The 13,436-nt window shown below is 40.8% G+C and overlaps 1 protein-coding gene across 2 annotated transcripts in view; it reads right to left on the reverse strand.

Annotated features, from left to right (window-relative positions):
• Positions 1-13,436, reverse strand: part of RBM15 (RNA binding motif protein 15) — a 76,294-nt gene that overhangs the window by 60,674 nt on the left and 2,184 nt on the right. The window contains exons 1-2 of one of the 2 annotated variants that reach the window (XM_022584116.3): positions 10,301-13,376; positions 1-6,282 (exon numbers count right to left, since the gene is read on the reverse strand). The exon at positions 1-6,282 is cut by the window's left edge and continues 16,911 nt beyond it. In XM_022584116.3, coding sequence (XP_022439824.1) covers positions 6,260-6,282; positions 10,301-13,166 — 2,889 coding nt within the window. In that variant the 5' untranslated portion in view covers positions 13,167-13,376 and the 3' untranslated portion in view covers positions 1-6,259. Of the gene's footprint in view, positions 6,283-10,300; positions 13,377-13,436 lie in introns of those variants that run through there. The other variant, XR_016394501.1, reaches the window with a different exon arrangement.

The raw sequence follows: 13,436 nt of genomic DNA on the forward strand, positions 1-13,436 counted from the left end.
TTTAATGCATAGCCAGGTTTGAGACCTCTGCTACAAAATGCAAAAAAATTCTAAAGAGTGTATTTATTGAAGTGTTTCTCTATAAAAGAATATACACAAACGATATGCTTATCTTGGGAGCAAGGTAAAACTACTGACAGTCAATTTCTATATGCTAAAATACAATTTTATCAAACAACACTTTTCTCAATATGCCTTAAAAATATGTAATAAAAATATATATGTATATGGTGCCTCAAAGTGTTAATTTTACCTGTAATAATATTTCTACCCTGAACATAGATGCAATAACAAGCTTATGCATGACAGCTTTTCATTAAGCCCCTGGCTTGGGTAAAAGGAAAATCTGCTGGTTACGTGAGAAAGGTCAGATACTAATTCAGTACTTTAAAACTGTATACACACATGTAACTGGCTTGCACAGGATGACAGCCATTCCACAAAAACCCTCTAAATTGATTTTTAGTATGGAAGTTTGGTTTGATACCACTAGAAAAATTACAAGTTATGAAATAAAGAAAACACGGTCAGTGTGTTATAGCAGAAACTATATGTGACTATAGTGTAAACTGTCATGACAGTTTGCTGAAAGCAGAAAGAATAAAAAATGACATGTTGAGAAAATGAGGATGTACAAGGAGGAAGAACTCAGGGTAGTCAACAATTATGAGCCTGAAGAAGAAATAAAACCTCTACTACAGTATTTAAATAAAAGAACACTGCTTATCTCTGAGCAAGAACATATTCACCGTCTTGCAGAGAATTTGAAATGTTCATTTACCTTTGACGTGTAAATGGTTGAAAGATTTCCTGTTTTGAATTACTCATACTGTTTGTCTTCAATTTCTGTAGCTAATTAATTAATTCTTCCAATATTTGGGTACCTATTATATACGAGGCAGTATTCTAGATCTTGGGAATAATTGAAAGAAATCTGAAAGACATTTATTCGTTACTTCCCTGAGACACGTAGTCAAATCTTGATCAAATCACTTCATCCCCCTGCTTAAAACCTCCAATGGCTTTCCACTGCATTCAGCTTTAGAAAACAATCTAAACCCTTTGTTCTTGGCAACAAGGCCCTAACTTAGTTTACTACCTACCTCCCTTCTTTCATCAGAATATGAGCTCCATGAGACATAAGGAGCTGTTTTCCTCACCAATATACTCCCAAGACCTAGAATACTACCTGATACATAACACGTACCTAAATATTTGAAGAATTAAATAATTAGCTACACCAATCAAAGACAAACCAAGTATTGATAATTCAAAATGGGAAATCTTTCAACCATTTACAAGTCAAAGATACACTCAACTTCACCTATAATTCCATTGTATCTCAATCCTATTAGTAACCTAGTTAGGAGGTAGTAGAGAAAAGTGATGGTTCATTGATGGAAAACAACTTACGTCGTGTACATACACATATACTCACTCAATCCTACAATTGCTTTCAATTTCAAGATAGACTACAATCACATTATTTTTTAGATTAACTGAAAACTCAAGGATACCTCAATCAGTTTCTGGCTATGTACCCCTCAGCCAAGTCATAAAACTTTTCTGGTACCCCTTTAGCATTTCATAAACTAAACAGCAATGCTTCTTCACAGACAGTTATAAGGTAAAATTAAATACTAAGCTAGACTGAATTCCTGGGAGATATAATTACATGACTATAAAACAATTACTTAAGTGACAATTTTAAGTAATAAATTCCACGGCATTTGCAGTTTCATTCTGCTTGTCTCTTCAATAGCTCTGAATTTATCTTCTGGAAGCTCCTCTCAGCTTCAGAATCTGAACACTATTCTGGCTCTCCTACCTGAGCCTCTTTTCTAGCACCATCTTCCCTTCCCATGCTGTAAATATGACATTACCCCAAGTTTATAACTTCAACACTCTACTCTCTGTGGGTTAGTGTTGCTCAACCCATGGCCACTGACCACAGACTACATCAGAATTACCCGGAGGGCTTGTAAAAGAACAAAGACTCCTAGGCCATGTTGGCCCTAACAAAGCCCAGAATTTCTGGGGTTGGAGCCAAGGGCCTGTATGTTTCCCAAGAACCTCAAATGCTGATACACTATAGTATGAAATACACTATCCAGACATTTTCTCAAGTTTGCAGCTTTAATCCCATCCCAGCCGCTGGAAAAAAGTGAGGTATGACAGTACAGTGACCAAGAGCCCTAGCTAGAACGAAAGCCTGGTTAGAACCCTGGCTCTATCACTTACTAGCTGTCAGATTGGTCTGTGGTGAAAAGTGGATGAGACAATGTTTGTCGAGGACTTGGCAGAATGCTATTTAATAAGTGACTGCTATTAGTATTGTTGCTTTACATCAGCACCCCTCAATTGATTATCCATCCTCACTCCCCACCTGCCTAAAACTGGCTTGCCTTTCAGGACTCCCTATTTTGTTGACCCAACTACGTTACTAGTTTTCTAGACTCAGCCTGCATCTTTTCCATGTATCAACTTCTATTATTACTCATGCTTCTTGGCCTGACATCTCAATCCCAACCTCCCTCCACCATTCTATATCCTTCTCTAACTAACAAATTATTTTGTAAAGCCTTTCTTGACCACCCCAGCTTAAAGTTCATATACTCAATCATATACCCATATGGCCAGTAAAAATTCAATTAATCAAATTTGACCTGTGACATCTCTCATAGTTGTCTTATTAAACTATGAACTTTTTTCCCCTGATATTTAACTATTTACCTGTTTATATCTAGTTTCTCCAATTAGAGTACAAGTTGCTGACAGGGGTAGACACTATTTGATACTTTGTTCTATATACTCAGCATCTTAGTTCTTAACATACAGCCAGCATTTAATTTATACAGGAACCCTACCTGAATGCTTAAAATCACAGCATTTGGGTACAGAAGCATGTTAAGTAATTTTACCTCAAAATCAAAATCTCTTTTTGGTTGCTTCTTAGCAACAATCTTGTCTGAGGTTTGAAGGAATTTTGTTGCTCAATAAACTCCTCTGCTTAGAACGTATAACTAGGTTATAATCCAAGTTTTTAAGTAAAAATCCTATTTTAACCAGGAAAGCTTAAAAAGAGCAAACTTGAATGGGAAATGGTGGTGATGGTCAGATAAGCCATAACCATATATCCTATTGCAAAGAAGAAAAATAGATGCTGTACAAGCCATAAGCACTAAATTTATTGCCTCAGATAAACAGCTTGTAAATAATAATGTGCCTTAAGCTACTGAAGTGGCAATTTATAAAATCTAGGTTGTTTTACTAAACTCAGGGTAATCCCCATTTTCAATTTTAATACAACCAGACTTTTCAAAATGAGCACAAGTCAACTCAGGGGTGTTCTTGAACTATTTCCTTTATAGTAGAACCCTAAATTCAGATCATACAAAAGACACCGGAAAAACCACACATATAATTCCAAAGGGCACTTTCCAATTTATAAAACCAGAACTCTAGATCTAATACTCAACCCAATTAATATTTTTTCTTCATGGTGCAGCTGGAAATAAAATGATTTCATGAGTAGTTTCAAAAAGCTGTGTATCTTTCCATTTTGCATGACATGGTTTCAGATACAAATAAACAAATGCCCTGTCTGCAACATTTTTTCTTCTTGAAAGATGAAGCCTGAGATCTTAGAAAGATACCAAACATGGAGAAATATGTAGAGTGTAACAAAATCTTCCTCAAATTGCCACAGTGATTTTAAATATTTTTTTACTAATTGTAAAAACTACTTAATGGGCTTTCAGTAGTCAGAGAAAGAAAACACACTGGAAATTAACATTTCCAACAGGAATAAACTGTTTAAAGAAATGTACATGAGAGATCATTTACCAACTCATGTTTTAAAAACTGTTGAAAATGACATACTGAGAACCTAAAAACCATCGTACTTCACTTTTCCCCTTTGGAAAGAGATGAAAGACAAAAATCTCATGAAAAAGAAAAATTCTCTTCAAAATATTTGATCCCATTTAAAATAAAGCAAGGAAACCTAAGTTGTATTATACATTCAAGAAGTTGTGCTTGTATTAAGCGGCCAAAGCCTCACACCTGATTAATGTTGGAGGGAGGGGCTGGAAGGGCTCAGAAGGCTGGCAGGGCTAAATGGACAATGAAAATGGTTAAGCGCTAGATCTTCCTCAACACTGCCCATTCACCTCCTAAAGTTCGTTGTAGCTACCTAATTTTATAATTAAATAAATCTCCCTGTGGAAAAAGAAAAAAATTAACTATTTTGGCTAAGTTATCGGTCATTCCCAGTCTGATAATACACTTTTTTGCTATACATACTAAAATATTCTTAACTTGGAGGTTTAGAAATCAGTGTTTGTAATAAGCAACATTTTTACACCAGCTGAGTTCTTCCAGCACCATTAAATCACCACTAAGGGTGAAGGCTATGGCTAAAAGAAAACGTCAATTTTTTGTAGATCCAAATCCATAACCAGGATTTTAATACTTTGGCTCTCACATTAAAATAATTTTTTCAAACGTTAAAACAAATTTTAAAACTTAAAAAACTCAAAATACCAAGTAGAACAAAAGTTCTGGCCTGCAACTTTGTTAATACAACACTTTGGTGAGGGGAGGAAGCTAGTAACAACAGCAGAGTACCTAAAGACTTCCAATCAGAGAAACATACCCCAAAACATTAAAAGCCCTCACCCTAATAATTATAATGCATTTTGACCTCTAAAAACCCTCTTACCTGTTTACAAGAGTTTATACAGCTGTTTGCCACTGGAACACCACCTTGCAGAGTATAAGCGTGGCATCCTTTGTTGATAATCACCTGTTGCCTAAGTAATCATCATCCCGCATGGAGACAGACAGCACTAGGCCTCTTCCATCCGAGGTTAAAATTCAAAACAAGCCCAACAAGCCTGCATTTCAAGGTGGTCTTCGTCTGCAACTAGTTAAGTTTAAAACTGGCAAACAACAATGGTGTCTGAAGCCAATGGTGCAGCACTGCTGGCTTCCTCTTGAACTCCAGCGTTGTCACTGTGCACCGAAGTCTCCTGCTGCAAACAGGGGAGTTGTTCTCCTGTACTGGAAACAGCTTCCAAAGCTCAGGAGCCCCTGTACAGGATAATGCAGGAACTAAAGGCAAACACTTTTTGCTCCTTAAGGATGCCTCCATTTTTTCCTCACAATCTGTACTACCAACCGAAGTGACTGGGCCTGAGTGTGCGTTCGTACCTATGAAACCGTCACGGTGCATGCACATCCAAGGCATGTGGAACCACAGGTCAAATAAGGCACAGATACCAAGTAACGGTTCTAATTACAAACGCTAGCTCTCAGGAACTCTTCATCCATTCAGAACTAAACCCATCACTGCATAACTCTGGTAAGAAGCCCCTGAAGATGGAGGAGCTCCTCAAATGTGTCAGGAAAGGCTTTATTAACATCATCATTAACATTTAAAAAGCAAGCGGAGCATTTCTCCTTCTTTTGGCAATTTGGTGCAAATGTTAAGAGCAAGATAAAGCAATTTCAAACTTTTCTTCAAATTAAAAATGAAACTAAGGCCAAACGTGATGGGTGAACAAAATAAATCAAAACTTAAATTTCAGCAACTCCGGCTCTTCAAACCAGCAAAGCCCCCGACTCGTGCACTGTGGTGAGGCTTACGGTGCTTGCCCCGGCTTCTTGCGTGCCAGCAAACAGCACCATTTCCTCATCAAGTTGAGGACTGAGAAGCAAATGATCCCCTTCACTGCAAACAAAGGGGGTCACAGTAACACTAGTGATCCTTCAGAATTGACACACTGTGATAGTCAAAATGATGGTCTCCCTGCTTCTTGCTCAAGACATACAAGATCTGAGCAGCAGCAAGTACCCCCTCAGCTGCAAACAAAGGGGTCAAAGGTTTGCCGTCAATTCACTTCCAGGCAGAAAAACATTTTCCTCAAAAGAAACAATTTATTTAGAATAAAACAAAAGCAGCTCAACTGTGAGCGCACGTTTGAGTGACAGCTACTTTTAAGCTGTGTGAGCCATAAAAAGGGTTTTTCTTTTCCAGAAATCTTGTGTACACAGCACAAAGCAAGGTCATTTTTTTTCCACTTAAAACACCGGCATTGGCATCACAATAGCAGATACACAACTTTAAGCTGCCATTTTAGTAAAATGCACAAATACTAAACAGATTAGCTTTCTTCCATCAAGAGGCCCATGTAAACTCCACATAAGCCACAACTTCTCTTCAAAAAGGTCCATTAGAGCTTTGAATTCCGTATCTTCATCCGTTGTTCACCAGTTTTGCTTGCGGGGGGGGGAGGGGAAAAAGGTTATTCAGTACAAACGTTTACAATATTAAAAATATATATATTTCCCCTATGCCATTATAGCTAAACATAACATTAACAAGACCTTCCTGGATAGTCCACCTTGACTTCAAAAAGCACCAATAATACCCACTGGCACAAACCTTGAAATGAATTTACTGTATGAATAGACAACAAGTAGAACAATAGGGTGGATTTTTTTTTAAAGACTGCAATTAAGTGAGGATTATAGGACTGAAAATATCCTTGGTACTCATGTAACTGAGTAAAACATATCAGAAAAAAGCAAGTTTACAATCAATTTATAATCAATATATTCTAAATATAACTTAAAAAATGAAACTATAAAAAGGTGGAGTTTAGTCAAACTTTTACCCCCTCTATTTTCATTCTGTAATTTATATGGAGCAATACAGACCTGCTCCATTACTGTACAAAGGGGTCAAGATACAAAGCCTTTTAAAAATCCACCTTAATCTGTGTTATCAAAGACAGCAGCTGTTATTTTCTTTTAAGAAAACCCTCATACAAACAATCGCTAAACAGCCAAAGAACACTGTAGGACTTTTACTTTCCAACTCTGTTTACATCATACATGTAAAACTCTTCATTAAGCTAGACAGTTCACCGTGGTTACCTGAAATCATTTTCTCCCTTTAGGCACATCACTATAACCAGAATGTTAAGAGGGTCAGCTCCATTTCTCTTCTTGTTCTCATACCTAACTCCTATCTCCAAACCAAACACTGTGGCAGAGACAGAAAAAAAATGTCCAGAAATTCTCTCCAAAAATTTTTTCACAAAAAAGGTCATTAAGGCCCTCTTCTCAACAGGATTTCCTAGTTCTGTTACCACAGTTTTTGGTGAGTGGGTCCTATAGGGAACCAAACTGCAGTTCAAGCTGTATCTGCAAATGAGCAATTTCACTGTCTGAAGAAAGTGGATTTAAAGTCAAAAAGACAAAAAACACAAAAATTGTCAGTGAAAACCTGCTCATAAAATAGTTTTTAAATAAACCTAAACAAGCGTTTGACTCAGAAAGCAACACACACCTTACTTTTACTATTGTACCTCAAATGATCTGAGTTAAGAAGGTCCAGAGTATATATATTACCTTCAAAATGTGACAAGAGCTTATACCAGCCAGAGGATGGACATTTTAAGATATAATCCTTAAAGGGAAAACTCTATCTACTCTCAGGTGAGAGTCAAAATATACATCTTAAACCAGGAATTTAAATTTTTTGTGTGGAAAACTCTTTATAGGGATCCCAGTTATAACCAACAAAATAATATAAAAAAATTGGCTAGGAGCTGAATGATTAATTTTTCATAAACTTTGAAGTTGTGATTAAAAATCTAAATTAGCTTGATGGTTTATTTTTTTTACCAGTAATACTTAATAAGTCGTTGAATGATATCCTGAAGAAATTCTTTCCATTCATTTGAACTGAGTTCCAAAAAAATCAATTAAACAAATACATTTTTTTAAAGTAAAAGAAACAATTGGTTGTTACAAAGAACATCCAATGTTGAGATTACGAAATTCTGGCTAATGAGAATTAGAACCAGATAGTTTTAGACATTTGTTTTCATTACACTCTGAAGTTTTAAGTAGTTTACCAATATTATGAACCTGCACAACAGAACAAGCAACACAAATTAAGAGATTCATCTGAATGATGGCACTCTGCAGGTACACACTAAACTAAACATAGTTATAATACATACATTTAGAAATGGTATCAAGCCATTGTTTCCAAAACATTGAAGCACAAACTGCCCAGATCTAACAAAAGCCACAATGTCAGATTAAGGTTCAAACAAACATGGAGCAAAACCCACAGTACTCTGCTCTTCGGTAAGCTGTCACATCAACTTAAAAAAAAAACAATAACCACACACACTTTGGATTAGAGTAAAATTAGATGTCATGGACTTCACTCCCTAAAAGAGTAAAATTATTTGTCCAGCCATCTTATCAAAAGATATTCAAAAGTTAATGGTTAGTGAGATTATTTAAACTGGAAAAAATGTATCTAGCCGCAAATTGTACTCTGACCCCACTTATGCACAGACTGCACACTTGCAGAAGTTTCTGAACAGGTGTCTACTCCACATTAGAATGTCAAGCAAAGCCTTTTAAAAGCAAAAAGGACGAAAAGTCTTAATTGTAGGATTTCAGGTATTTTCCCTACAGGCACACCAAGGACCTTTGTGCTCATAGCCTAGTATCTTCCTTCTCTCAAAATGGCTAGTTTTTCCAGTTTAAAAACAAAAAACACAAAAACTTCCAAACTTAAAAAGAAAATTTACAAATGCATAGTGAAAACCAAAAAGGATGACACAGAGTGATGAGGCTTTCATGCTGACATGCATTAGACACCTGTCATAACGGACAATTAAAAATTACATGACATTTCCCTGGGTTATTATTGGTGCTATTTCAAAACTATCAGCTTTGATAACAGAAAGAAAACAGTTGGGTTCTGCCAGGCTTTCAAGAAGTCACTTACACAGACTAGAAACATGACCATGATCCAAAGGTCCTCAAGTTTCTAATCATAATTAAATATCAAAGGCCTTAGCTAAAGTCCTCAACATTTAAATCACGGGGGAAAATATACCTACAAATGACCTGAGAAACTAGGGGTGGGGGTGATGGGGGTAGATGAAAAAAAAAGACAGACAAGGAAAACACTCATTACTGTTAAGCAGCAAAAACCCTTGTTAAGAACCAGAAGTTGATATAATCTTCAGTTTTGGAAAAAAACTGTCAGGATGGGCTAAATTATTTTGTATTAATTCCAGGTGTCTGAGAAAATAAACCACTAAAAAAGGGTTTTCCTAAACTGACATTTCAATTTTCTGTGGTTGGACACCAGTGAAAATATAAACATAAAATTTCAAAGATATTCAAAATATTTTCAATAATGTAATGTCATTGCTAGCGTTTAAATATGAAAATAAAAATACAAGCAAAATTTGGAGAGTATGTCAAAGGCATTTCACGATGACATATGGCTGATTAATGCCCACTGAAACAAAAGATGACTTATGAGCCTGCAGAAAACTCTTCTTTCTATTATTGAAATCAGAAATTTGAATGGATACAAAAATAAAAACTCATCTCTGATGAAAAACACAAGTTTTGAAATATGCACAATTAAATTAGAACTGTACCTGCGACATCTCTCTGAAAAAGTCAGTGAAACCACCACCACACACCAACAACTGACCAAAGAATTCTGATTTTAAAAGCACCTACTCACTTCCTGCATACTACTGTAAGCATAAGACATATGTGGTTTGTAACATACTCCTCAATTTTTACTGAACAGTTACTGCTACAAACCAAAAGTGCATATACAGGATACAGAACTCAAGAGCCAATGATAAAAACGTGTATGTTAAAGCAAACTCTCTGGGAATAAACCACGTATTTTAAGAGAAATACTCAAATACCTGAATAAAATAATCACAATGCTATATGATTTACCAGCTTATACTAATGAGATTCCTGATCAAATTTCAGCCACACAAACATTTCTGGTACAGGAATTATTTACCTACATACCAATCAAGCCATTTTCAGGTGTATATTATCATCTTTATATAGTCAGTGGGCTCTTTGTTTTCCAAATTGACTTCAAATTTCTGGTTTTGTAACTTGGAGGATTTTTTTAAGCTTAAGGTTAAAAAAGAAAAAACTGCAGAAAAAGAGGAAAAAAGTTACTCATAAGAGTGGGAACTCCTAATTAAAGTAAATCCATTTGCCTGCTACCTTTAGGGCATCCCTTTCACTTAAAATAATAGCTAAACTCTCCTGACTTCTATTTTAAAGAGGTTTATAAAAATATAAAAAAGAAGAAAGCTACAACTAAACAACTAATTAAAAAGAAAATTTCATCCAATGCTGTATCCCATCACACATCACAGAACAGGAACCATGTCAAAGTACTAAATACAAGTTACATATGGACTTTAAGACGCACCACGGACAATGATCATGACCAGGTAATCTTCTTCAGATTTGGCCAGTGCCTTGGCAGGGGAATCCAGGAACTGCTGGGAGAACTCACAGGGTGGGAAGGCATGAAGGACTCCGGTGTTTTCCTTGTCTTTGTTGCCCCCCACAGGGAGGCTGATCACCCCGGCGGCCTGCTTTTGCTTTAAATAGGACACGAGGTTCCTAAGTGGCCTCTGAGTAGAGGTGGCAGTGTCTGAGGTGGCCGAGGAAGAGGAGGACCTGCTATCAGAACTTCCAGGCACAGCCAGAAGAATAGCATAACCATTGGGCCCTGCCACTTTGATGCGTCGAGTTACTTCATCCAACTTGGGCTGGTCCAAACGAAGACGCTGAGTGATTTTGAGCTGGGCCACTTTGCCTCCAGTTGAGCCCTCCACAAGAAGACTACTAGCCACCTGGAGATCACCCTGCAACAGATGCATGTTGGAAGGAAAGTTGCTGTTCTTCAAAAGAAGCATGCCCTGCCAGGCCAAACAGAGTTTGGGAGAGGCTGCTGCTGCAGGGGCTGTCCCACCATCCTGTTTCTGGGAAGGGGACTTCAGCTTCGATGAAGCCGTGCTGGTGCTGGGTGCACTCCCATCAGACCGGTCTTCTTTTTTCAGAGGGCTTTTTCCCTCAGTGGAAGCAGCTGTCCGGTGCTTCCTATCCCGTTCAGCTGATGCAGAGTTTTTACGGTCTCGCTTGTCACCCTGGCTCTTCTCCAAACTACCTCGTCGGTCTCTGACTGGAGAGGGCCTTTCCAAGAGAAGACGGGAAGATCGATCATTGTCACTGTTGTAGCGATCCCGGCTACTGCTCAATTCTGGACTGCGGTCAGGAGAAGGTGCACAATGACGTTTTCGTGGACGGTCACTCTCCGGGGACCTATCCAGATGCCGTCCCCCGCTCTCCTCAGGCAGCCTTCGCTTCCTAGGTTGGTCTCTGCTGCTGGGCAGATCTCGATCACCTCTGTCCCGGTCCAAGGACCAGCCATCCCGCCTGCGATCCAAGCTATCCAGTGGCTCATAAGCAGGCACAGCAGTAGCTGCAGTCCGAGTGCTGCGTTCACGAACTGGGGGCGGGGGTGGCACCCAATCGGAGTCAGGATAAAGGTCCCTATCACGATCTCTGTATAGTAACGGTGGTGTCCTGTCCCGAGCACCCCTCAAAGGGTCAGGTGCCCGGTGTCCAAAAGCATCTGTCACCAGTTCATAATGAGTTAAGGGCAGAGGCTGCAGATACTGCTGCTGGTAACGATGTTCTGTGTCTGCAAAGTCTACTCTAAGGCGACGATCTGGGCCACCAAGCGGGAAGCCCCGCATATGGGTCCAGGCAGCATGAGCTGCATCCAGGCTTTCGTACTGGATATACGCCCAACTATCACCCTTGCGGTAGTCAATGGTGCGTATGGTGCCAAATCGGTCAAACTCCCGTGCCAGGGCAGCAAGAGGCACCCAAGGACCCAGGCCACCTACCCAGAGGCGGGTGGTGGGTGTAGCTTTGCCATAACCAATTTTTATAGGATTCCGAATTATAATTTTGCCAGACATTGCTAGTTTGGCCCGGTGAGACATATCTAGGTTCTCAAATTTGAGAAAGCCATAGGTACTGGTCTGGCCCCGAGAAGGCCTCTTGATATCTACTTCTGTGATGACTCCGAAACGGTCAAAAGCCCTTCTTAGATCACTCTCTGTCACAGTGATGTCTAGGTTGCCCAAGAAAAGCGTCCGGTTAGCGCGCTGATCATCCTCGGGTGAGATCTCATCCACTTCTCTGAAAGGAGCAGCACCTGCTCCAGCTCCCACCCTTGGCTCCAGACTGTAGGCTGGGCGTACTCTCTCATAGAACGAGTAGTCTCGCTCCCTCTCCAGGTCTCGGGGCAATGGTGGCGGAGGTGGAGGGGGCAGGCGGCCAAGAGCCAACTGCTGCAACCGGTAGTCTCTGTATCCCAAGGCTGCGCCACCAGGGGAAAGTGATCTCTGGCCTCCACCACCTCCTCCAGGGGGGTGCCGGTGACCACCTACAGAGGACCCGACAACACTGGCTGATGGAGGATAAGAATCTTTGTCTAAAGGGGAGCGGCTGCGGCGCCGGCTCACATACACAGCTTCTATCTTCAGGGGCCGGTCATAGAGCACTAGACGGCCTCTGGCATGCTTGGCCGCCCGCGCGTCCTCTGGCCGCCGGAAGTTCACAAAGGCTACTCGCTCATCCCCGCTGCCAGAACCCGAGAGATGACTGATTTTGACACTTACATCACCGAAGCGTTTGAACTCGTGAAACAGTCCGTCCTCCACCGCTTCGTCACTCAGCTGAGACCCCAACTCGCTTATCTTCAATGTCTTGTATTCCCCGCCGTCCCCGCCGCCAGGAGCTGAAGAGGCGGCCCCAGAGGAACGTGACTCCCCGCCTCCACCCCGGGAGCTGCTGCGCGACTCGCCCCCGCCCGAGGAATTTTTGGTGCTTGGGGAGCTGTAACTATGCAAGCGGCTACTGGAGCTGCCCCCACCGGTGTCGTACTCGCGGCTACCACCTCGGCTGCTAGACTTGTCCAGATGAAGGCTGCGCCGCGACCCGCCGCCGCCGTCGGTCTTTCCACTGCTGCTCCCATTGCTGCCACCAGAGCCCCCTAACTTCTTGCTCCGCTCCCCGCGGGGAGTCGAGTCCTCACCACCACGGGAGCGTTTCGGCTTGACTGGGGAGCGCTCTTTTCCCTTCATTGTAGCGGGTCGTCGGAGGTCTTCTCCGCGAAACTGACTAACCCGCCGCCCCGCGCTCGTTTCACACAGCGGAACCGCACGCCGCCATCTTGGACTCCGCCGCGGCAGAGGTTCCCGCCCCGCAGTCTTCATTGGTCAATTAGCTCCTCTCTTCTACAGTCTCATTGGGAAAGCTATTTGTCTGTCTTTACATCTCCCCGCGCTCCGGGAAGGCGCCCGCCCGACCACTGTTATTGGGTTCCCAACGCCCTAGTCAGAGTACCTCATTGGTTATAGTCGTTGTCCATCTTAACGGTTCCTCGCGCCAGACTGTAGCTCCGCCCCCCGCACTCTATGGTCACCTGACCCGAAGTCTGGAGGCGTTGATTGGACAAAAAGTCTGCCCTGTAACGGTACTTCTTG

Source organism: Delphinapterus leucas, chromosome 1 (assembly GCF_059928025.1).
Source record: "Delphinapterus leucas isolate spDelLeu-1000000601 "Yukka" chromosome 1, BTC_Dleu_Yukka2, whole genome shotgun sequence".
Classification (NCBI taxonomy): domain Eukaryota; kingdom Metazoa; phylum Chordata; class Mammalia; order Artiodactyla; family Monodontidae; genus Delphinapterus; species Delphinapterus leucas.